The sequence below is a fragment of the Dendrobates tinctorius genome, unplaced genomic scaffold (genome assembly GCF_039654945.1).
Source record: "Dendrobates tinctorius isolate UK_male_01 unplaced genomic scaffold, ASM3965494v1 ptg000162l, whole genome shotgun sequence".
NCBI lineage: Eukaryota > Metazoa > Chordata > Amphibia > Anura > Dendrobatidae > Dendrobates > Dendrobates tinctorius.
In genome coordinates, this window is record NW_027361829.1 from 13338645 (window position 1) to 13365769 (window position 27125).

At 44.3% G+C, this 27125-nt stretch overlaps 1 protein-coding gene across 2 annotated transcripts in view; it reads right to left on the bottom strand.

The window, feature by feature from the left end:
* RECK (reversion inducing cysteine rich protein with kazal motifs) overlaps positions 1 to 27125 on the bottom strand; it is a 675429-nt gene that overhangs the window by 310158 nt on the left and 338146 nt on the right. For both annotated transcript variants that reach the window (XM_073549858.1, XM_073549859.1), the window contains exon 9: positions 25955 to 26222. In XM_073549858.1, the coding sequence (XP_073405959.1) occupies positions 25955 to 26222 (268 nt within the window). The remainder of the gene's footprint in view (positions 1 to 25954; positions 26223 to 27125) is intronic.

A 27125-nucleotide genomic window follows, 5' to 3' on the forward strand; every position in this document is an offset into this window, starting at 1 on the left:
TACCATTGCATGCATGGCACCCGTAATTTCTACTCTGGTATGCATGGCCCCCTCATCCCTATCCTGGTATGCATGCCCCCGTTATCTCTACCCTGGCAGGCATAGCCCCCTTATCTCTACACTGGTAGGCATGGCCCCCTCATCCCTATTCTGGTAGGAATGGTCCCCCTCATCCCTATCCTGGCAGGAACGATAGCCCTCATCCCTATCCTGGTGTACAGGGCCCTCATCTCATCCTGGTATGCATGGCCCCATCCCTATCTTGGTATGCAGGGCCCCATCCTTAACCTGGTATGATTGGCCCCCATCCCAGTCCTGGTATGAATGGTCCCAACCTTATCCTGGTATGAATGGCCCCCATCCCGGTCCTGGTATGCATGGTCCCATCCTTATCATGGTATGACTGGTCCCCATCCCAGTCCTGGTATGCATGGTCACATCCTTATCCTGGTATGATTGGCCCCCATCCCGGTCCTGGTATGCATGGCCCCATCCTTATCCTGATATGATTGGCCTCCATCCTTGGTATGCATGGTCCCATCCTTATTTTGGTATGATTGGCCCCCACCCCCATTCTGGCATGCATGGCCCCATCAGAAAACATTAAAAAAAAACAACCCATTACATTTACCTTCCCAGTGCTCCCTCACAGCGCTCTGCTCTGATGCTAGCAGCTGCTTAATGCTCGTAAACAGCGCATGGCAGGAACGTCATGCACTGCTTGCAAGCCAAAGGGCAGCTTCCGGAATACTCAGTGCTCTGCACACCGGGACTGTGTGCACGTAAAGCAGTGAGTATTCATTGCTCTCTAGAGAGCACAGTGTCAGCTGGAGCCTGCCTGCTGCTGCCGGTGGTCACGTGTGGCAATACTTAAGAGAAATTAATATTCACCCCATTCCAAGAATATACATTTCTCTTAAGTATCGGCACACGTGACCGCCGGCAGTAGCAGGAAGGCTCCGGCTGACACTGTGTACGCTAGAGAGCAATTAATACTCACGGTTTTGCATGCACATAGTCCCGGCGTGAAGAGTTTTGAGTATTCTGGACGCTGCCCTTTGGCTTGCATGCAGCACATGACGTACCTGCCATGCAATGCTTACAAGCATAAAGCAGCTGCTGGCATCAAAGCAGGTCAATGTGAGGGCTCACAGGGAAGGTAAGTAAAATGGTTTATTTTTAAATGTTTTGTGATGAAGCCAATGATAACAAGATAAGGAAAGGATGGGACCATGCATACCATGACTGGGATGGGGGCCAATCATACAAGGATGCCAATAAAGAGAAATGAATATTCATTACCCTCCATGCCCATGGTCGTGGAATGCAGTGAATTTTCCTTTATCTTCAGCAGCGGGTACAGGATTTAGCCGCAGCAGCCGGCTCCTACCTCTGTGACCCGCTGCACTGCCGAAACTGCTCCCCCACCTAACCACCACAGCCAGAGTCGGTACATCTGGACTATAAGACACCCTCCCCTATTTTCCTCCACCTTTTTGGAGGCAAAAAGTGGGTCTTATAGTCTGAAAAATACAGTAATAAACAGCCATATCTATCACCTGTCCAACGTGAAGATAATCCTCCGATGTCCATGTCCCCTGTAAATGTCACAAGGGTGTCACCTCCCCTATAAGACCGGGAGTTAGATGGTCATGCTGAGTAATGAATCGCAGGTCTTCTTTAGAGATGGTGTGATTTGTGCCCCATATTTATTGGATTTATTTTTTTCTGGTGCTGAAAAGGTTAACGACCCATTGTATGCTGGTCAGAAACATGCAGCTCCATTTCTGCTTCTTCTAATCTGGTCATTACCTCTATCTATATAAACTTCTTGTCCCTGCTGGTGAAAGATTCGTCTTCCTGTACCGTGTGCTAAAGCTAAGTGCTTGTAGTAGAGTTGTTGTAGAAGTGTTCTGTGGTTTGCTGTAGTTCGCATGTATTAACATCCTGCTTCCTGTTTCCATTTAGTTTGTTCCTCCCTGTTCCTATCCTCCCTACTGTTGGTTCGTGCTTTTGAATGATAGAGGCTTTCATTTATCCCTGTTTTGTCTTTTGTGAATTTTTTACATTACATTTCTGTCCCATGCCTCATGGGGTAAGAGAGGGGTCAGACCGGGATTTAACAGGAGCATAATAGGTTTGGAAACTCGGGCCTCTCTACCTTCAAGAGTACCCCAATGACAGGGACAGTTAGGTTTCCAGTTCCAGGGACATTTTGAGGCCTCTTTTCCTCCCCAAAGACCGTCACAGCGTGACATTTTCACAGGACCCACATTTTGTATTTAGGTATGGATCCCGTTGCAGACCTTGCCAAACATTTGCAGGGTCTGTCGCTTGAACTGTCAGACCTGTAATCTAGGGTCTCACAACAGCAGACTGTTTGTCTGGCGGTCAGTCAGGCTGAACCAGAACCTAAGGTGACCCTCCCAGATAGGTTTTCTGGAGGACGAGATAACTTTGTTGTGTCCCGTGAAGCCTGCAAGCTTTATTTTAAGCTTCTTTCTCCTTCATCTGGGAGAGAGGAGCAACTGGTTGAGATTGTTATTTCTCTCAAGGAGAACCTCAATCCTGGGCCTTTTTACTTCCATCAGCCTCACAGTTTCTCCGGTTGGTTGATGGGTTTTTTGAGGCTCTAGGCCTCGTGTATGTTGATCCAGACTGTCTCTCTTGCCGAGTTTCAGGTACGTAAGCTCCAGCAGGGAGGTCGTCCAGGAGAGGAATTCTGCTCAGAGTTCTGACACCCGGTGGAATAATTCTGCTCCTAGGAGACAGTTTTGTCAGTGCCTGTCTGAACGATTAAAAGACACTAGCGCTTAACGAATTTCCTGAATCATTGGAGGCCACCATGGCACTGGCCATACGCATAGCCTCAGGGATAGACTTATTATGACTCTGCCTCCCATGGTACTCCCTACAACCGAAGTTCTCACTGTGTGTTCTGAAGAAATTATGCAATTGGAATGGGCCTCCCCTCGGTATGAGGCTTTGCTGTTCGATGCAAAAACGGGGTTGTGTTATTTTGTGTGGTCAAAAGGGGCATTTCATTGGGGTTTGTCCTCCTTTACCAAAGCACAAAAAGTCGTCGTAAAACTTAACCCCAGCTTGTGTGGAAGATAACAACCTGGGTGTATACAGTGGGTAGGAAAGCATTCAGACCCCTTTAAATTTTTCACTTTTTGTTTCATTGCAGCCATTTGGTAAATTTAAAAAAGTTAATTTTTTTCTCAGTAATATACACTCTGCACCCCATCTTGACTGAAGAAAAACAAAGGTAGAATTTTTGAAAATTTATTAAAAATGAAAAACAAATTTCCCTGAAGGATAAGAAGAGGCGTCATATGTACATAATAGTTTAACTCTCGCTGGTCATCCAGTTAGTAAAGCAACCTTACACCTCCTTTCTAATTGCTTTTGGTGGCCAAAATTGCATTGGGATGTAGTTGACTTTGTGTCTTCCTGTAATGTCTGTGCACGATTTAAGGACCCGCATACTTGTTTGTCTGGGGCATGTCTACCATTAACCAAACCAGACCAGCCATGTGTTCCTTCCTCCTCTGGTAAGACTGTTATCTTCACTGTGGTGGATATGATCAGAAAAATGGCAAACTTCATTGCTTTACCTGCTCTCCCTAAAGCTAAAACCCTGGCTCAGTTGTTTGTCAACGAGATTGTGAAGCTTCACAAGGTGTTCCCTCCGATGTGGTGTCGTATCGGGGGGACTCAGTTTGCATCTAAATTCTGGATGGCATTTTGTTCTTGCCTAGGGATGCATCTATCCTTTTTTTCAGTGTTTCATCCTCAAACCAATGATCAGATTGAACATCTAAACCAAAGTCTGGAGACATACCTCTGATGTTTTATGTCAGCTAACCATTGGTCATCTTTTCTACCATTAGCAGAAATTGTCTTAAACTTAAACTTAATCGTTGTAGTGAGTTCACTGATAAGTTGCCATTTTTTGATGCATATGGCTTCCATCCTCAGTTCTGTACCTTCTGTAAGGAGGGGTCTTCATTGGTTCCTTCCTTACTCTGATCTGTATGGCAAGGGGTTCAGAACAACTTAAAGATACAAACGCAACTATGATAAACACTTATCAGGTCTGGTTCTGGATGTGAATTATTTACTATGGCTGTCTAAATATTAAACTAAAGAAATATTAAACTAAAAATTCCTTCCTGGAAATTAGGTCCTAGGTTCATTGGTCCTTACAAGGTGGTCCCCATAATTAACCATGTGGGTTTTATCTTGAGCTTTCTCTAACTCTTAAAATCCGTAACGTTTTCCGCACAACATTGCTCAAAAAATACCGTATTTTTCGGACTATAACACACACTTTTTTTCCCCAAAATTTTTTGGGGACAATGGGGGTGCGTCTTATAGTCGGAATATACCGTACTTACAATTAGCGAGGTGGCAGCAGGAGTCAGGCGATTCTTCCTGTGGTCCGACCCTGATCTCACTCTCATCCCGGGGTGGCAGGTTTAGCAGTGCTCACCGGTGGTCAGACTCTGGTGACATTTTGTGAAAGCCCATCTCTGGGGCCATTTTCACAGAGGCCACAGCATCAAGGCAATGGAAGTATGTGGGCTCTGGGCTTTCACTGTCAGCGGAGCCCCCGCACCGCCAAACCTGCCACAGGTTTGGCGGTGAAAGCCCATCTCTGGGGCCATTTTCACCGAGGCCACAGCATCAAGGCAATGGAAGTATGTGGGCTCTGGGCTTTCACTGTCAGCGGAGCCCCCGCACCGCCAAACCTGCCACACCAGTCTGGGTCATATCATTGCCGAACCACAAACACCCCCTGTGACTCCGCTCCACCAGCGCTGCTGATCCCCCCCCCCCCCCGGGTAAACAGGATTCAGGACTGTAAGAAGGACCCCTATTTGACTCATTAATTTTTTTCCCCATTCTCTTTATGAAAATTTGGGGTGTGTCTTATGGTCTGGTGCATCTTATGGTCTGGTGCCTCCTAGTCCGAAAAACGCGGTACATCTTTTTAGGTGTGCACAGATCTGTAGTCGACCACACTTGTGTGCTAAAAAGACACCTAAAATGATGGGACACCGCCGGGACAGAAACCACTCCAAATTTACTCCATCTCCCTCATAAGTGAGGGTTTTGGCTGAATCGTGGTTTGGGGGAATTTTCACAGAAGCCTCGACATAAGCACTCAGCGGGGAGAGCAAAATAAATGTGGGGCAAGCCTCATTCAAATTTTTGGAAGGCAGAATGAACAAATAGTCAGCAGTTTTGCACAGTTCACCATGCAGTATAAGTGATGTGGTGGATTTATTCTTCAGGTAGGTGCGATTACAGTGATACCAGATTTATATGTTTTGAGGTTTCTTTTACAGGTTTTGCTGCTATCACAAAGTAAAAATGCTTTTTTTTAAATAAAAAGTAGGGTTTTCTTGTTGCCATATTCTGAGAGCTGTAACTTTTTTTAATTCTTTTTGGCTAACAGAGCTGTATGAGGGCTTATGTTTTGTGGGACGAGTTGTAGATTTTTTTGGTAGTGTTTCGGGGCATATAATATTTTTTGATCGCTTTTTATTCGAATTTTTCATACAAAATGAACAAAACTCAGCAATACAATTATTGTTTTTTTATTTTTTTTTGCACTGTTCACCATGCGGTAAAAGTCATAAGACCAATTTGTTCATCAGGTTGGTACGATTACAGCGATACCAGATTTATAACAGTTTGTTTTTTTTTACATATTTTTTGTAACTTTTAGGCCGGTTTCACATTTGCACTTTATAGCGCAGCGACGGCCTGCGCACGGCCGCCGCTAAGCCCCGCCCCCTGCCGGCTCCCTGCCCGCCCCTTCCACTTTTGAAGGTGCGCCCGTGTGCGCCGAACGCAGCATGTTGCATTTCGGCTTCGCTCGGCGCACCTGCAAAAGTGCGCAGCGCATGGCAAAATCCTGCTAGCGCACGGCCAGCGCACGATCTGCGCACCCTATGCTAAAGATAGGGTGCGCAGATCGCAAGCGTCCTTGTGCGCTAGTAGGCGGTGATGACCGGAAGGGGCGGGCAGGGAGCCGGCAGGGGGCGGGGCTTAGCGGCGGCCATGCGCAGGCCGTCGCTGCGCTATAAAGCGCAAATGTGAAACCGGCCTTACACTCTTTTACTTAGTACCACTGTGGAACATGCATGTTTTTTAGTTTCATCACTGGTCTCACAGTACTTGTGAACTGCAGTGCATGAGAGCAGTCAGTGAGTCACGTTATCAGCCTGTGAGATCCAGCTTATAGCTGGATCTCACAGGCCACCGTACCCAGGATACCTCAGGATACTATGGTAACCATTTGGACCTGCGATTCTGATCGCAGGAGTCCGATGTTTATTAAGGGGGTCTTGTGGCTCCCTTACATTAACTTAAATACCGCTGTTGTGATTGACTGGTATTTAAGGGGTTAATTTGCCCCGATCGGCTTCAAAACCAGCCGGGACCAATATTGCATGCTATCAGCTGTCATGTACAGTTGATTCCCGTGGGAATTGCGGCCGCCAGGTGGCGCTACCCTCTCACTCCTCAGTGCTGCTAAAAAGCGGTGATGAGGAATAAAGCCCCTTAACGACTGCCCTTAAAAGGCGTATCGGAGGTCGTTAAGGAGGGAGTTGCTGTTTACAGAATTGATTGTTGATTCTTTATTATTGATTATTATGGTTTATTTATTAATGATTAAAACCCATAATAAAACATAGTGGACTGTTTTCCCACAACTTGGTTCATGTCTATTATTTTAATAATTTAATTCAGTTATTGGTTGCAGTTAATGTATAGCCATTATAATCCCATATTAGCCCCCGTGTATTAAACTAAGGGGGCAGATGGGATTTGTAAGGCTTTTGGTGTACATACAGTGGGTACAGAAAGTATTCAATTGAGCATCTCTGGAGAGACCTGAAAATGGCTGTCCACTAGAGTTGAGCGACTTTGGTCGGATCGGGTTTCGTGAAACCCGAATGAAACAAAATAAGTTTCAGATGAAACTCGTCCGACTAGAGCAAAACAAAGTCGGAGTTTCGTCCGAAACCCGACCCCAATGCAAGTCAATGGGAAATAAAAGTCGGACGAAACTCCGACTTTTTTTGCTCTAGTCGGACGAGTTTCATCTGAAACTTATTTTGTTTCATTCGGGTTTCACGAAACCCGATCCGACCAAAGTCGCTCAACTCTACTGTCCACCATCGTTCACCATCCAACCTGACGGCACTGGAGAGGATCTGCAAGGAAGAATGGCAGAGGATCCCCAAATCCAGGGGTAAAAAACTTGTTGCATCATTCCCAAGAAGACTTATCGCTGTACTAGCTCAAAAGGGTGTTTCTCAATACTGAGCAATAGGTCTGAATACTTATGACCATGTGATATTTCAGTTTTCTTTTTTAATAAATTTTCAAAAATTTCTACATTTCTGCTTTCTTATTAATCAAGATGGGGTACAGAGTGTACATTAATGAGAAAAAATGAACTTTTTTAATTTACCAAATGGCTGCAATGAAACAAAGAGTTAAAAAGTTAAAGTAGACTGAATAACTTTCTGTACCCACTGTAAATGGTTAAGATCAGTGTGACTAATATGGTTTGTGTCTCTCAGTTCCTTCAAGGGTTAACCCTGTTGAGATTTGGTTGGTATCTCAGTTGCTGGGCAGATAAGAAACACCCACAGAATCTTTTCCCACCAGAATCCAGGAATCCCAGGGCTGGTGGATCAGCAGGAAGGAAGCAATGGTCTTTGACATTTAACCCTCCGTGATGGCCCGCGATGGAGCATTGCTAACCTGACGTTTGAAGAAAAATCAAATGTCTTCATTTTGTTATATTTTAAGTGTCACGTGTTTTATTAGAGGGAGGTTACATCCATCCTTGTGGCTGGGTTGTGTTTAAATATTTCTGGTGCGGCTCGGGTCAAATAAGGACTGAGTCGCTGTTTACAGAATTGATTATTATTTACTATTATGGTTTATTTATGAATTGTCGATTAAAACCCTTAACCCTTTTCCGATATGTGCCATATATATAATGCTCTGCTGGAGCGGTGTTCCCGCAAAGAGAAGTACATATACAGCGCCTAGATCGTGCGGGCTCACGCTGAGCACTGCAGCAATCACGTGAGGGTGTCAGCTGTGGGTGAGACCTGACACCCTGGAGCAACACCCACAATCAGTGCTAGCACTGATCGCAGACATTTAACCCCTCTGATGCAACTGTCAGTAGTGACAGTAAAATCGAGGATGCATCGCACAGGGAGTGAGCTCGCTGCCTGCTGCCATTGGCAGAACATGATACGATCACATTGTGTCGATGGTTTTCATGGTGACCCCAGGCCACAAGATGACTGTGGGGTCCTTCAGGGAAGGTGGCCTGTGAGCGCCTGCTCAGTACAAGAGCTGACACGCCTCCTCCCTGCTTGTCAGACGATGCTCTGATGACCTGCAGTACAGAAGCATTGCAGAGTATCAGATCAGCGATCTGTCACTGTAAGCATGATGTCCCATAGTGGGACAATGTAAAGAAGTAGAAAAAAAAAGAAGTTATTAAATTGTAAAAATATTTTTTTTAAATCCTAAATAAAGAAAAAAATTTTTTAATCCAATAAATACATTTATTTACGCAAACAAAAAAAAGTAAGTTTGGTATTGCTGCAATTGGAACGACCCATAAAACTGTCCCACTAGTTAACTCCTTAAGTGAACACTGTAAAAAAAAAAAAAAAAAAAACCAAGGCAAAAAACTATGCCTTATCATACCACCGAACAAAAAGCGCAATAAAAAGTGATCAAAAAGATGAAATATAAATAAAATAGTAGCACTGAAAACATCATCTTGTCCCTCAAAACACAATGCGCCATAGAGGTCAATGGAAAAATAAAAATAGTTATAGCTCTCAGAATAAAGCGATGTAAAATATTTTTTTCGATAAAAGTTTTTATTGTGTAAAAGCGCCAAAACAATAATAAAAAGATATAAATGTGGTATTGCTGTAATCGTACTGACCAAAGAATAAAGCTGCCTTATCAATTTTACCACACAAAGAACGGCATTTAAAAAAAATCCTGAATTGCTCTTAATTGTTCATTTTGCATCCCAAAAATTGGAATAGAAAGCGATCAAAAAAATGTGATGTGCCAGAAACTGGTACCAATAATAATGTAAACTCGTCCAGCAAAAACAAGCCCTCACATGACTCTGTTGGACAAAATATGGAAAAATTATAGCTCTTAAAATATGGTGGTGCAAAAACTATTTTTTGCAACAAAAAGCGTCTTTTAGTGTGTGATAGCAGCCAAACATAAAAACCTAATATAAATCTGGTATCGCTGAAATCGTACCGACCTAAAGAATCCCTTCTACCACATGAGGAATGGTGTAAAAAGTAAATAAAACAAATTTTTCACCTATTGACTTTTTCCTTCTGCCTCCAAAAGATCGTAGTATGGCTTGGCTCACATTTATCCTGAGCTCTGAGCTGAGCACTTACACCAGGGTTTCCTTGTAATTATCTGAAATATATGATCCAAATGGAACCCACGGTGAAAGACTCCCTATAGTCAGGCAGATGGAGGTACTGTGGCTGCTATAGGACCTGTGAGCTGGTGGTGTCCATCTTTTTAAGTGCGCATGATAGCACGGTCGACCACAGTTTTGTGCAATTCTCAAAAGAAGGACAACACAGAACAGAGGCCAGACGTAGTCCAGAGTTACTCTGCTGCCTCATTATGGTGACTCCCATGATAGTTTCATCTGAATCACGTCACTCGGATATAGATGGAAACCCCAATGTAAGTAGTCAGCATAGACCGACGGATAAATGTGATCCTAAATGTTATGTAAAATGTTCCCAATAAAAGCTTCAACTCAATCCAGAAAATAAACAAGTACCCACTCAGGTTTGTCATCTGTTAAAGGAAATATAGGGGGCTTCCACATTACTGGCTCTGGAAAAGCGCTATGGCACCTCATTCCACACAAGAAATCCAATCAATTCTGCACTCCCAAATCCAAACTCCCCCTTCATTCTGAGCCCCAGTATGCCTAAACCACATTTAGTGTCCACATGTTTTGCATTTCTGTAGTGATGAGAGCCCACCTAACTTACAGATGCTTGACTCCAGAAGCTGTGCAATACATACTGGTAACTACAACATACTGACACTATAATGTACGGGCACTATAATAGCAGATTAGCAATTTTCACTCTGCAATATCCACTGCTGCTTGTTTCTGGAAAACACCATGGAATCAAAATCGTCACTATACCTGTAGATAAATTCCCAAAGGGGTATAATATCCAAATTGAGATCATTTAAGGAAAGAATCTGCTTTTCTGACACTTAGAGGCTCTGTATATGGAGTCTGCAAACTCCAGTATGACCATTTATTGAAGTGCTTGGAATGGGAATAGTTAGCTAGGGCGAATCTGAGTTCGAATGATCTGTGGAGGGCTATTTGGTCAGTTAAGTCTTTAAAGTTAGGGAGAGCTTGGTTTTTCCAGTTGAAGGCAATAGCTTTTTTAGCTTCTAGCAGAATGTGGATAATTAGAGCGCTGAGGTTGGGTCTAACGTTTACTAAAGGGCCTTTCACACATAGCGAGATCACTAGCGATATCGCTAAAGCATCACCGATTTTGTGACGCAACAGTGATATCACTAGCGATCTCGCTTTGTGTGACACGTACCTGCGACCGGCCCCACCCGCTGGATATCGCTGATCGCACTCGAATGTCCTGGGCCATTTTTCCTCATTGGCGTCCCGCTGGCGCCGACTAGCGATGCATGGACGCAGGCGGAAGTCGTCATCATCGCTGTGTGACAGGTAACAGCGATCGCCGACGGATCGCTTATCGCTGCTGCGTTGCTGGAGAGATCTGCCTGTTTGGCAGCTCACTAGCGACCATTTAGCGATGCACCAGTGATCCTGACCAGGTCGTATCATTGTCGGGATCGCTGGTGCATCGCTAAATGTAATGGGACCCCTAGTCAAATGATAGCAATGCCATCTGCAGGGAGAGATAGATGTTTTGATTGGAAATTTTGTTAATAAGAGACGAAATCCGAGACCAGAAAATGCAGCGGATTGGGCAGGATCAGAAGATGTGGAGTAGGTTGCCCCTGAGACCGCAATTTCTCCAGCATAGGGGGGAGTTATGTAAAGCCATTATAATCCCATATACACAGGCTATACCTCCAGAAAACTAAAAGTTTGCATTTCCGAACATTTAACTGATAGTTAGTGTTGAGCATTCCGATACCGCAAGTATCGGGTATCGGCCGATACTTGCTGTATCGGAATTCCGATACCGACTTCCGATATTTTTTCAATATCGGAATTCGGCATCGGAATCGGAAGTTCAAAGTTGATTGACAGACTGACGTCATCATGATGCGCGGTGTGTGCGCATCATGATGCGCCGTCATTTCGGGCCTTCCGGGGGTCTCTGCCGGCCTGCCGGGGGGCTGTGCCGGCCTGCCGGGGGGGCTGTGTGGACTGCCCGGGGTCTGTACCGGCCTGCCGGGGGGCTGTGCCGGCCTGCCGGTGGTCTGTGCACCCTGTGGGGGTCTGTGCCGGCCTGCCGGGGGGCTGTGCCGGCCTGCCGGGGGGCTGTGCAGGCTCCGGGGGGCTGTGCCGGCCTGCCGGGGGGCTGTGCCGGCCTGCCGGTGGTCTGTGCAGGCTCCGGGGGGCTGTGCCGGCCTGCCGGGGGGCTGTGCCGGCCTGCCGGTGGTCTGTGCAGGCTTCGGGGGTCTGTGCAGGCATCGTCCGATGGGACTACAAGTCCCATCGGGCGATGCCTGCTACCATGACAGTGATTGACACATTAGCCAATGATGGGACAGTAGTAGTCCCATCATCCGGCTAATGTGTTAAATGTTAAAAAAAAAAAAAAAATACTACATACGTACTACATGCATGCTACATACATACTACATGCTACATACATACTACATATATACTACATACATACTACATACATGCTACATACATACTGCATGCTACATACATACTACATACATACTACATGCATGCTACATACATACTACATGCATGCTACATGCATACTACATGCATGCTACATGCATGCTACATACATACTACATGCTACATACATACCACATACATACTACATACTACATATATACTACATGCATGCTACATACATACTACATGCTACATACATACCACATACATACTACATACATGCTGCATGCTACATACATACTACATGCATGCTACATACATACTACATGCATGCTACATACATACTACATGCATGCTACATACATACTACATGCTACATACATACCACATACATACTACATACATACTACATACATACTACATGCATGCTACATACATACTACATGCATGCTACATACATACTACATGCATGCTACATACATACTACATGCTACATACATACCACATACATACTACATACTACATACATACTACATATATGCTACATACATACTACATGCTACATACATACCACATACATACTACATACATGCTACATACATACTACATATATACTACATGCATGCTACATACATACTACATGCATGCTACATACATACTACATGCTACATACATACCACATACATACTACATACTACATACATACTACATATATACTACATGCATGCTACATACATACTACATGCTACATACATACCACATACATACTACATACATGCTACATACATACTACATATATACTACATGCATGCTACATACATACTACATACATACTACATGCATGCTACATACATACTACATGCATGCTACATGCTACATACATACCACATACATACTACATACATACTACATACATACTACATATATACTACATGCATGCTACATACATACTACATGCTACATACATACCACATACATACTACATACATGCTACATACATACTACATATATACTACATATATACTACATGCATGCTACATACATACTGCATGCTACATACATACTACATACATACTACATGCTACATACATACCACATATATACTACATACATACAATACATTCATACAATACATACATAGACATACAGTACATATAACATAGAGTAACATACTTACCAATACTTGTCACATTGTTCCCCGAAGCCATTGTCTTTTCCGGAATAAATATTAACATAACAAACCACAAAAATACTCACCCACGATCCGAAGCAGTCCACGAAAGTGTGTCCCACGACGATCTTGGGTAGAGAACTGCAGCATCAGATGATGCTGCCGTTCTCTACGGGCTGCAGGAATCCAATGACGGAAGGTAGGTATCCTTCCGCACTGTATTCCTCCGCCACTTAAAAAAAAAAAAAAGTCCCTAGTCTCACTTTATGCCATTGCTGTGTGGGAATTTCAAAGATATTGACTATGTTAACCTTTGTTACATTTTGTCAGATATGTATATTTCACTACTTCCATGCTCTTCACCTTCTTTTTTACTCTCCCACATTTTCTCCTTCATGATCCTCAGCAGCATCGTTTTCATCAACTTCTTCTTCACCTTCTTCCAATTATTCTTTTTTTTACATTCTTCATATTCTTATTCAACTATTATTCTTCTTCATATTCTACTTCTTCATCTTCTTCAGATTCTTCTTCTTCATCATATTCTTATTTGTGACAGGCATTCCTGTAGTTATCTATAAAAGTTTGAAGATTACACCTTCCCTTCTGCCTGTCACAAAATATTTACAACAGGATTTGTCCGCGTTCAGTTTGGCCTGCAGCAGCAGGCATTTTCCAGTGGCACCACGAGGAGGAACGGACTCACCCCCATACACTGCTTAGCCTTCTTCTGCTTATAATTTAGATAATATCTTTTGCTCTGATTTTTAGTCTTATGCTTAATGTTCTTCTGCTTTTTGTTCTTCTGCTTCTTGGTCTTCTGTCTCTTGTTGTTCTGTATCTTGGTGGTTGTCTTCATGTTCTTTGTCCTCTTGGTCATCTTCTTCAGGGTCATCTTTTTGGTCTTCTTTGGGGTGGTCTTCAGGGACGTCATCAGGGAGATCCAGCGTGATTACCAAAAACCATTTCAAAAAGCTTGAACTTGGAAATGTAGCAGAAGGTACAAGAAGGCTGAGGAACTGCCAAGAACCAGCTGACGGTACTGGAACCCGGATGGGTAGCAGAAGGAACAAGAGCCAATGGCACTACCGAGGACCAGCTGACGGTACTATAACCCGGCTACTAAGCAGGAGGTACCTGTGCTAGAAAGCACTACCAAGGACCAGCAGACGTTGCTGGAACTCAGATACCGAGATGGAGGCACCTAAGCCAAAGGCACTGCCGAGAGCCAGCTGATGGTGCTGGAACCCAGAGGGGCAGCAGAAGGAACAAGAGCCAATGGCACTACCGAGGACCAGCTGACGGTACTGGAACCCGGTTACTAAGCAGGAGGTACCTGTGCTCCAAAGCACTCCCAAGGACCAGCAGACATTGCTGGAACTCGGATATCGAGATGGAGGTACCTAAGCCAAAGGCACTGCCAAGAACCAGCTGAAGGTGCTAGAACCCAGAGGGGCAGCAGAAGGAACAAGAGCCAATGGCACTGCCGAGAATCAGCTGACAGTGCTGGAACCCGGAAGGGTAGCAGAAAGTACCCCTGAAAAACAACGTTGCAAGGCCGCGAGCCGGCCGCAGTTACCGAAACCCACAGTCCTACAGGGGGTACTTGTCCTATTGGCACTACGGAAACAGCCTTTAATGCCAGATCCCGCAGCCCACATAGGAAGCACCTAAACTGCAGGCACCATAGAGTCGGCTAACCCGACCACAACATGACAAGACAACGTATTGGTGCCAAAATGACGTTGACACTTCCCGGAAACAGCTGGTGTGCTATAACCAGGCTGGGCAGGAGGGAGTACCCATGCCAAAGACACTGCCGGGAACAAGATGGCGGTGCTGGAACCCAGGGTAAATACTACAAACAGAGTGGAGACAGAGGCCTAATTGGAGCAAATTTAAAATCTGTAGGTGTGAGTGTGGACAGAGCAGGAGAAATTGCCGGACACACAGCTGGGTATCAGCTGACCTTACTGAACCCCAATAACACTGGAGCATATGTTGACTGTGCAGACGGCACTTCTGAGCAGCAACTGGCGGTGCTGGAGCCCAGAGTCAATAGTACAAACAGAGTGGAGGCAGAGGCCTAAATGGATCATGATTAATATCTGTTGTAGACTACTACTGATTTTAAACTTGCTCCAATTAGGCCTCTGGCTCCACTCTGTTTCTAGTATTTACCCTGGGCTCCAACACCACCAGTTGCTGCTCAGAAGTGCCGTCTGCACAGTCAACAGTTGCTCCTGTGTTATTGGGGTTCAGTAACGTCAGCTGATCCCTGGCTGTGTGTCCGGCAATTTCTCCTGCTCTGTCCACATTCCCGTAGCACTGCTCTCGGGTGGAATGGAGAACATGATGGAATGCACCAGTGTGTCTTGGTACTCCCGCATTTTACGCTCCCGGTTCAACGGTGATATGAGGCTTTCTAAGTTGTCCCGGTAGCGAGGATCTAGGAGGGTGTACACCCAATAATCAGCCGTGTTGAGAATGTGGGCGATGTGGCGGTCGTTTCTCAGGCACTGCAGCATGAAATTAACCATGTGCTGCAGACTCCCAACTGGCCAAGAAACGCTGTCCCCTGCTTGAGGCGTCATCTCTGCCTGCTGTGCATCACCCCACCCTCGCTCTACATACTGACTACTAGAGCATTGTGTACCTCCCTCCTCTGGAGAGAGGTCTTTCTCCTCCATTGACTCCTCCTCATCCTCCTCACAAAGTGTCCCATGCCTAGGCCTTTGTGAGGAACCACGTTGCGCAGACTGTCCAGAAGCAGATGGCATTTGTGACTCCTCATCCTCCACCTCTTCCAAAACCTCCTCCGTTAGTGCTTGCAGTGTTTTTTGAAGCAGGCAGATAAGGGGGACAGTCATGCTGACTAGTGCATCATCTGCACTCGCCATCTGCGTGGAATCATCGAAGGCACGCAAAACATGGCAGATGTCCTTCATAGAGGCCCACTCAGTGGTGGTGAAGTGTGAACGGCGCGCAGTGCGACTTGTTTGCGCGTGATGCAGCTGGTACTCCATTACTGCTGCCTGCTGCTCACACAACCGCTCCAACATATGTAACGTTGAATTCCACCTGGTGGGTAGGTCACATGTTCCGGAAGGCGGAATCGGCGCTGCAGAGCTGCAATGCGAGATCTTGCCATGCTGGAACGCTGCAAGTGAGCGCACTCTATGCAGACCTTGTGCAGCAGTGCATCAAGATCCGGATAGTCCCTCAAAAAACTCTGCACGACCAAGTTGAGCACATGTGCCAGACATGGGATGTGAGTGAGGTTGCCTAGGCACAGAGCTGCCACCAGATTTCGGCCATTGTCACACACTACCAAGCCTGGCTGGAGATTTGCTGGCACAAACCACACGTCGCTCTCCTGCTTGATGGCATTCCAGAGCTCCTGCACTGTGTGGCTTCGATTCCCCAAAGAAATTAATTTCAGTACGGCCTGTTGACGTTTGGCCATGGCTGTGCTCATATCGGTCGTAACAGGTAAGCGTTCACGGGTCCATGTGGAGGTAGACCGTGACGGCTCCTGCAGCGCTGACTTGAGTATGAGGAGGAGTCAATGTGTACAGACTGGATTCCTGCAATCCTTGGAGTTGGCAGAACACGTACAGCGCCACTCTCAAGATCTGTACCCGGCTCCACAACATTTACCCAATGGGCAGTGAGGGAAAGGTATCGTCCCTGTCCATGGTTACTGGTCCACGCATCGGTGGTCAGGTGACCTTGCTACTGACGGCGTTTAGTAGCGCATGTTTAATTTTTCCCTCCACATGCTTTTGCAGGGCAGGGACGGCTTGCCTGCTGAAATAAAAGCGGCTGGGCACGGTGTGTTGTGGGACTGCCAATGCCATGAAGTTATGGAAGGTGTCAGTCTCAACCAGCCTGAATGAGAGCATTTCAAGGGCCAGTAGTTTTGCAATGCCAGCATTCAGAGCCTGTGCTCGGGGATGGTTTGCCGAGTATGGCCGCCTTTTCTCCCATGCCTGTGCTACCGATGGCTGTAGAGTGGCCTGGGAGTGTGAGGATGACAGGGAACGTGGTGCTGTGGGTGTAATGACACTGGGTCTCAGTACAACAGTGCCAGAGGTTCTTCCTTGGTGATCCTGTGAGGAAGCCGAACCAGCTGTGTGTGAGCTGGAGAAAGAGGCTACAACACGATCTGAAGAGGTAGTAGGTGGTGCTGTAGGTTGGCCTACGTCTTCAGTGTGTCTTTGTAACTCCACCACGTGCTTGGTCCGCACATGTTTCCACATATTTGTGGTATTGAGGTTGCTGACACTTTTCCCTCTATTGACTTTCTGATTACACAGCTTGCATTTGACAAAGCAAATGTCATCTGCAACTGTGTCAAAAAAGGACCACGCACTGCAAGTTCTGGGAGCACCCGTTTTGGGTTTTGGAAGAGGAATGCTCCTAATGGGTGCTTAAGTGGAAGCTACAGGCAACCAAGTCTGCCCCCTCCCTCTCCCTCCTGTCTTGGCCGTTTGGGGGAATCTCTTCCTCAGAGCTGCTCCCACCACCTTCCTGTTCCTCATGCCATGATGGGTCAAGGACCTCATCATCTACACTACCCTCTTCAAACACCTGCTTCTCCTGGGTAGTCTCGCCAGCACAGTACGCACCAGAAAGTGGCACCTGAGTCTCGTCATCTGATGCGTACTGAGGTGTGCTGACCATAGGCACTGGCCCACCCGCCTCTTCAGAGTCAGAGAGACAAAGCTGTTGCGCATCACTGCATACTCCCTCTTCTTCACATTCTAGAATGCGGCTTGGCTGGCCCCCTCTTTCCAAACCAAGAGATTCAGAGAACAGAAGTAGAGAATGAGATGGCTCCTGTCCAGGGCTCTCTGACTGTCTGGGCAATTTGGCAGGTGGTGAAGAGACAGATGGTTGTTCTTCAGTGCTCTGGCCCTGAGAGGATGTGGAAGTCATTGAAGTCGATGCGTTAGCTGCCATCCATCCGACAACGGCTTCAATTTGTTCCTCCCGCAGCAGTGGGGTACGGCGAGCTCCTACAAAGCTGCGCATAAAGGACTGTTCCCTGTTAAAACTGGGGGATGCTGAGTCACTGGTGCCCGCAGCAGGCACAGAATTCCCACGTCCTCTCCCTGTTGAAACTCCACGCTCACGACCACGTGCCTTACTCCCTGCCTTCTTCATCTTGGTAGACTGATAAAGATAGGCAGAAAAGTTCTAAGGGCTTAGTGTGCTTATTCCTGAACAGCTGCTAACAGGTATAAGAAACACTAATTTTATAAAATGTGTGGACTACACTTTAATATGAGCTAATGTGGCCTACACATATGTAAAGTGGAGTGTTTGGTGAACTTTATTTACGTGTTTTGTTTTTTTCTAAAAAACAAAAAGGATGTGACCAAAGATGTAAAAGCAATAGTATCACAAACTTTTTGGAGCTATTACAATGCAGGAAGGTAACCTACAATGCAATAGATGAGGCTCCAAAAAATAGGCTAATACTAATCTGGCTGGGGCTGCAGGGCATAGGCCAGCAAAAAGGCTCCTCTATCTACTCCTATATAGTGTTTGCAACCAATCTAGCTGGATACGGATGGAAGCACACTAATAGGAGAAATTCAGGAAAAATAAGCAGCACTACAGCAAAAAAAGGACAAGTGCAGTGACGCACGCTGAGCGGACTACAACCAGAGGTGGCTGCAGAACACACTCACACACAGAGACCTCACAGACAGCCGTGAACACTACAGTGCAGAGAACTGTGCACTAGCAATGAAAGGCTGCAGAAAGGCTCTGCTATCTACTCCTATATAGTGTTTGCAACCAATGTAGATGGATACGGATAGATGCACACTAATAGGAGAAATCGGTAAAAATGAGCAGCTATAAAAAAAAAAAAATATGTATGAGGCAGTGACGCACGCTGAGTGGCCTACAACCAGAGGTGGCTGCAGAACACACTACACCGTGAGCTGCACTCACACACACACTGACCTTGCAGACAGCTGTGAACAGCGCTGCAAAGGAAAAGAAAGCTTCACACAGGGGTTGCTACAGTAGCCTGGGTAAAGCACAATATACCAAATCGCTATCTCTAACTGTCCCTCAGAGTCAGAAGGGCAGCGTCCTGTCCCTAACTGAATTCACAACAGAGTGAACCCAAAATGGCGGCGGCGGCGGCTTTTATAGTGCATCATGACATCATTTCAGCAGCCAATCACAGCCATGCCATTAGTTAACATGCCTACATGCCTAACAGGATGTGCCCACACTTCTTAAGATTCCTCATTGGCTGAATCAAATCAAACTGGCTCATAGCATTATGGGAACTTCCGATTCCGGTATTCGATATGCTAAAAGTATCGGAACTCAGTATCGGAATTCCGATACCGCGAATATCGGCCGATACCCGATATTTGCAGTATCAGAATGCTCAACACTAGTCTCAACATAAGCAAAGAAAATCATGTTCCATCGTTAATTTTGTAAATTTTTTCTTTCTCTTTTAATTATCTGTTGTACCATGTGATCCGCAGAGACCTATCCTTAGGCTCTAACTCTGTATATAAATATCATGAGACCAATTGTTATTTAGATCAGACAAAACACTGAAGGGCGTTTGAAACGCGTTGCTCTGTATTTGTCACATGGAATCTAATTTTATTATATTTTAATAAAATTTTGAAATTTTAAGGAGCTTGAATCAATTCCTTTTTTCTTTGCAGTTACACATTTGGTCATAACAATTTCCTTGGCTCCTGCATGCCCTGAGCTGCGCAGATGAGGTGGTTTCATTACTTTTCTCAGCAATTGTATTCTCACCATGAATATCAACTTCATTTTAGAATTAATATACTGAAATATTAATTCATACAATCATTGTGTTGTCATTCCTTAAACAAAAGCTCGGGTGTTCCAGTATCTGGCTATTATCTAATCTATTGAGGATCAATATGTTAGAGTATCACGTTGCCATTATCTATAAAGAGCACCCTAACTTAATGATACCCTTAGGCCTCTTTCACACATCAGTTTTTTGCCGTCAGGCGCGATCCGGCTTTTTTTTGTAAAACCGGATCCAGCAAAATGCAATGCCGGATCCAGTTTTTCCCCATTGACTTGCATTAGCGCCGGATCGCGCCGGATGGCATTGCGTTTCATCCGTTTTTTGCCGGACCCGGCTACTTGTCTCATTCCGGCGTCTGGAAAAAACGGCTACTGTAACGTTTTTTGTCTCCGGCGAAAAAGCCGGAAGCGCCGGATCCGACGCTTCCGGCTTTTTGCTACAATGAAAGTCTATGGGCGCCGGAATGCGCCGGATCCAGCAGAAAAAGACGGATCCAGCCACCGGATCCGTTTTTTTAAGTCTGCGCATGCTCAGATCCAATTGGCCAGCCCCCAGGAAACAGATATAACCTGCTAGACGGATCCAGCAGAAAAACGGATCCGTTTCTACTGTTCTCCAAAATTTATGCCGGATCCATTTTTTCTAAAAATAGCCGGATCCTGCCTGAGGGCAAAAAACTGATGTGTGAAAGTAGCCTAAGGAAGCAACGTTATGTGATAAGGAAATATATTAACACAATGCTATCAGAAACTTCTAAAGTATATTCCTATCAATCACCAAAAATTATTTGAAAAAGATGATTGATTACATTGAAAAACCGCTAATGCTTTTAGCAAAGCCAGACGGCCATTGGACACAGTTCACATGCAAGAGGTAATTATTTGATTGTAAGATTATATGACTTATTGGACAAAAGATGAAACTATTAAAAGTTATAAAAAAAAGGCCTCCCCTAAACATACACTACAAACAATCAGAGAACACAATAATGTTGCAGGAGTGCCACGCTCAGTAATCAACACATTACTTACTTGTAGCCATGGAAGTGTGCATGTCTGTCAGAATCTACAATTAAAGGCAATTTTCCATCACGATTAACCCTCCCAGACCACTTATGAGGTCATGTAGCTGTCTGAAAGATATGCCATTCTCAAACTTTATTTATAATATCCAAAAATCCATTTCTGAAAAATGCTTGTTTTCATACAAATGGAAATGAGACAAAAGTCTTTTGGGCATGATCACAGCATTTCCTGAGCCACCATGACTCCAGCTCCACCTTCTGATTGAATGACAGCTCGTTGGCTTGACTACATAGTCAGTGAGCTATCAGTCAGGCAGAAAAAGGTGACGCTAGTCAAGGATTATTAGAGGCAATGAAGCAGAAGCACAGAAGGTGCTCCAAACACACCCGAAGCACTTCTGCGTCATCTACATATGGATTAAACCGTGGATTTTTGAGCTATGGAGCAGCAGATTTGCTGCACAAAGGTTTAGATTGGCTTTTCTTCAATTTAGGTTAAGGGGTTTCATAGCGATAATAGATCCTCATTAACCCCTTAACCCCCAAGGGTGGTTTGCACTTTCATGACCTGGCCAATTTTTACAATTGACCAATGTCCCTTTATGAGGTAATAACTCTGAAACGCTTCCATTCTGACACTGTTTTCTTGTGACATATTGTACTTCATGTTAGTGGTAAAATTTTATTCAAATAACTTGCGTTTATTTGTGAAAAAAACTGAAATTTGGCGAAAATTTTTAAAATTTCCCAACTTTGAATTTTTATGCCCTTAAATCACAGAGATATGGCACACAAAAAACTTAATAAGTAACATTTCACATATGTTTACTTTACATCAGCACAATTTTGGAACCAAATTTTTTTTTTGTTAGGAAGTTATAAGGGTTTAAAGTTGACCAGCGATTTCTCATTTTTGCAACACCATTTTATTTTTACGGACCACATCATATTTGAAGTCACTTTGAGGGCTCTATATGATAAAAAATACCCAAAAGTGACACCATTCTAAAAACTGTACCACTCAAGGTGCTCAAAACCACATTCAAGAAGTTTATTAACCCTTCAGGTGCTTCACATGAATTTTTTGAATGTTTAAAAAAAATGAACATTTAACTTTTTTTCACAACAAAATTACTTCAGGTCAAATTTTTTTTATTTTACCAAGGGTAACAGGAGAAATTGGACTGCAAAAGTTATTGAGCAATTTGTCCTGAGTACGCTGACACCTGATATGTGGGGGGAACCACTGTTTCGGCGCATGGCAGAGCTCAGAGGGGAAGGAGCACCGTTTGACTTTTTCAATGCAAAATTGGCTGGAATTCAGATCGGACGCCATGTCACGTTTGGAGATCCCCTGATGTACCTAAACAGTGTAAACCCCCCACAAGTGACCCCATTTTGGAAACTAGACCCCCCAAGGGACTTATCTAGATATATGGTGAGAACTTTGAACCCACAAGGGCTACACCGAAGTTTATAACTACAGCCGTACAATTAAAAAATCATATTTTGTCCACAAAACTGATCTTTTCACCCCCAATTTTTATTTTCCCAAGGGTAACAGGACCCTAAAAGTTATTGTGCAATTTGTCCTGAGTATACTGATACCCTATATGTGGGTGTAAACGACTATTTGGGCGCATGGCAGAGCTCGGAAGGGTAGCAGCGCCATTTGACTTTTTTGGCTGGAATTGAGATTGGACACCATGCAGCGTTTGGAAAGCCCCTGATGTACCAAAACAGTGGAAACCCCCCACAAATGACACCATTTTGGAAACTAAACCCCAAAGGAACTTATCTAGATGTGTGGTGAGAACTTTGGACCCCCAAGGGCTTCTCAGAAGTTTATAACGTACAGCCGTACAATTAAAAAATCATATTTTTTCCACAAAAATGATCTTTTCACCCTCAATTTTTATTTTTCCAAAGGTAACAGGACCCCAAAAGTTATTGTACAATTTGTCTTGAGTACGCTGATACCCCATCTTGGGGGTAAACCACTATTGGGATGCATGGCAGAGTTCAGAAGGGAAGCAGCTCCATTTGATTATTTTGGCTGGAATTGGGATTGGAAGCAATGCCGTGTTTGGAAAGCCCCTGATGTGCCTAAACAGTGGAAACCCACCACAAATGACAACATTTCGGAAACTAGACCCACCAAGGAACTTATCTAGATGTGTGGTTAGCAGTTTGAACCCCCAAGGGCTTCACAAAAGTTTATAATGCCAGGCGTGAAAATAAAAAAATCCATATTTTTTCCACAAACATGATCTTTTAGTTCCCAATTTTTTTATTTTTCCAAGGGTAACAGGAGAAATTGGACCCCAAAAGTTGTTGTGCAATTTGTCCTGAGTACGCTCATAACCCCATATGTGGGAGAAAACTACTGTATGGGCACACGTCAGGGCTCGGAAGGGAAGTAGTGACGTTTTGGAATGCAGACTTTGATGGAATGGTCTGCGGGTGTCATATTGCCTTTGGAGAGCCCCTGATGTACCTAAACAGTGGAAACCCCCCACAAGTGACCCCATTTTGGGAACTAGACCACCTAAGGAACTTATCTAGATGTGTGGTGAGCAGTTTGAACCCCCCCAGTGCGTCACAGAAGTTTATAACGCCCGGGCGTGAAAATAAAAAAATCATATTTATGAGGGGGTAAAACATTGTTTGGGCGCATGGCAGAACTTGGAAGGGAAGGAGCACCATTTGACTTTTTCAACGCAGAATTGGCAGGAATTGAGATCAGACGCCATGTTGCGTTTGGAGAGCACCTGATGTGCCCAAACAGTAGAAACCCCCAATTCTAACTCCAACCCTAACCCCAACACACCCCTAACACTAATCTCAGCCCTAGCCCTAACCCTAATGGGAAAATGGAAATAAATACTTTTTTTAATTTTATTATTTTTCCCTAACTAAGGGGGTGATAAAGGGGGGTTTAATTTACTATTTTTAGCGGATTTTTATATTTGGCAGCTGTCGCACGCTAAAAGACGCTTTTTATTGTAAAAATAGTTTTTGCATCACCACATTTTGAGAGTTATAATTTTTCCATATTTTGACCCACTGAGTCATGTGAGGTCTTATTTTTTGCAGAACGAGTTGACGTTTTTATTGGTACCATTTTCGGGCACGTGATATTTTTTGATTGCTTTTTATTCCGATTTTTGGGACGCAAAATGAACAAAAACCAGCATTTCAAGAAATTCTTTTGGGGGGTGCGTTTACACCATTCCATGTGCAGTAAAATTGATAAGGCGGATTTATTCTTCGGGTCAGTACGGTTACAGCGATACCTCATTTATGTCTTTTTTTGTGTATTGGCGCTTTTATGCAATGAAAATAATTTTATATAAAAAATAATTATTTTTGCATCGCTTTATTCTGCGAGCTATAACTTTTTTATTTTTTGGCTGATGATGCTGTGTGGTGGCTCGTTTTTTGCGGGACAAGATGATTTTTTCAGCGGTACCATGGTTATTTATATCTGTCTTTCTGATCGCGCGTTATTACACTTTTTGTACGGCGGTATGATAATAAAGCATTATTTTTTGCTTTGTTTTTTATTTTTATTTTTTAAGCGGTTCGCTAAAGGGGTTAACTAATGGGACATTTTTATAGGGCGGGTTGTTACGGAGGTGGCGATACCAAATATGTGCCTTTTATTAAATTCATTTTTTGGAAAAAAAAATTAGGGAATTTTTTTTTTTAATTTATTTATGGATTTTTTCTTATAAATTATTTTTACACTTTTTTTCTTAACTTTATTATACTGTCCCAGGGGGGACATCAATGTCATGTGGCAGATCACTGATCTGTCACATGACAGATCGCTGTGACAGATCAGCGATCTCACACAGGCACTGCACAAGGCTTCCTCATGCCTGCGCTCAGCAGGCAGTGAGGAAGCCGGCTCCCTGCAGGCCCCCGAAGATCCCCGCCACCATATTGGATCCGGGGACCTGCAGGGAAGGAGGCCCCGGGAGCAGCACAGCACATCGTGCTGCTCCGGGGGGGCTCAGGGAAGCACGGAGGGAGCCCTCTCCCTGCCGATGCTTCCCTAAACCCCCGGTACACTGCAATCATGTTTGATCGCAGTGTGCTAGGGTTTAATGAGTCGGGTGCAGTCCGTGACCACCTCTGACACATAGTGCCGGGTGTCAGCTGTGATAATCAGCTGACACCCGCCGCAATCAGCAGCGCTCACCCCGTGAGTGCCGCTGATCGCTATGACGTACTATTCCGTCCCTGGGTATTAAGTCCCAGGGCACATGGACGGGATAGTACGTCATATGGCAGAAAGGGGTTAAGGCCCTCAAACACATAAAACTAAAATTGACTGAGCCTGTCCATATTGGCAAGATCTCATGTGCATATTAAAATTGGTCATTTGAATTTAAAAAAGATTGACAATTTTGTTCTCTGAGGGATAAGTCTCCACTGGAGGGGTGTGGGGCATCTCTCTCTGTTTTTCACATTAAAAGCATGTGAATTCTCACCAAACTAAACGTTCATATCTAATCAACAGTCTAAACACAGTGTTTCCAAAACTTCAGTCTTCATGTCCCCCAATAGGCCATGTTTTCAGAATTTCATTATTACTGCACAGGTGGTGGAATTATCATCAAGGTACCAGGGATTCTCTCACCCGTGCAAAACTATGTAAATACTGAAAACATGACATGTGGGGGGCCGGAAGCACTGGAGTTTGGGAAACACTGGTCTAACAGCTATTGCAGGTGTACGGCTAGTTTATCTCAGAATTTAGTTGCACTACAGTATTTGCCCATGTTTCAAAGAAATAATGTAATGCAGTGAAAAATAAAAAAAATTAATACATTTTCCCCCTAGTTTAGCAACAGCTTAAAATATAAGGAATATAAATCTATTAAGCTAAAATAAATGAATACTGTAACTACAGACATAGACGGATAAATTACTGTGTATTTTCACAGAGTAAAAATACATTTGCATAGAATTCTGTTTTGAAGCAAGACCTACCTACATAATGATGAGTTTGCTTTTGAGCAGCAATGAAGTTTTGCACCATCAAGTCCTGTGGAAGGTTGATGAGCAACAGTGACCCCATTTTGGACCGACCTAGAACTCTCCAGGAAGCACTGCCAGAGCGGATCTTGTGGTAATGGGGACTTTTTACACTCTCTAATGAGGTCTTCAACAATGTCATGTTCTGATTTATTGGACATGAGAATCATTTTACAAGCTGTTTGGCATGCCTTTTCTTCAGCTCTGTCACAGCAGTGAACACCTAAAAAAGTAAAGATTCAAGATTGAGTATATATTTAGTGTATGTGAAAAAAGGGGAATTGTAAGATGGGAAAAATAGAAAATTCAACACTGCGTTAAATGAATGATAACATTTTGAAATGACTGACATATAATTGGCGCAACCTCCATCCCACACAGGTGCTTAAGAGGTTCTGGCACAGGGGCCTCTTCTGTTTGTGTCTGCCAGTGATATTTTGTATACAGCCACCCAATAATTCCATGTGACTGTATGCAGATTATAATTACTAAAAGGGAAACAAACCATCACCTCCTATATAGTTTAATCTCTGAAGGGCCGGCGGCATATTGTAGTTAGAGACACACTTATTTCAACATACGGTAGCTCCTAAAAGGTCCCAAATTTAGTAGAACTGTCCCGATTTCAGGGTCAGACCTGCTGTCCTGGCAGGCAGCTTCCACTCTTGTGAATGGCTGATTTGATGTAGTCTAACTGCACATATTTGTGATGCCCTGCGTCTTTACCACCACAAAAGGGTTAAATATGTACTGTTTTGTATGTGTGTTTTGTGAGCAATGGGAGTTATGCTTTCTCTGCTAGAGACCACAACACACACACACAATTTACCTCATTCCCTTACTTGTCTGAAGCTTTGAGCTTTGCAGACACACCCTAACTGGGAGGGGTAGGAGCAGTGTTGTTGTTTTCAGTGAAGAAGAAGGAAAGATGGAGAATGCTCTTGGAAGCCATGCCATGCGCTTCCTTCAGGGCCAAAGCTAAGAAGCATCAGGGAATCAGCCCCTAGGCCATCCATGCTTTCAGAGCAGGGTGGTAAGCTGAGAGACTGTTTGAGTTTATACAATCAATAGCGCAGTGTTTTCCTCTGGGAAGACTGCAGCAAGCTAGGATCAGTGAAGGATTGTG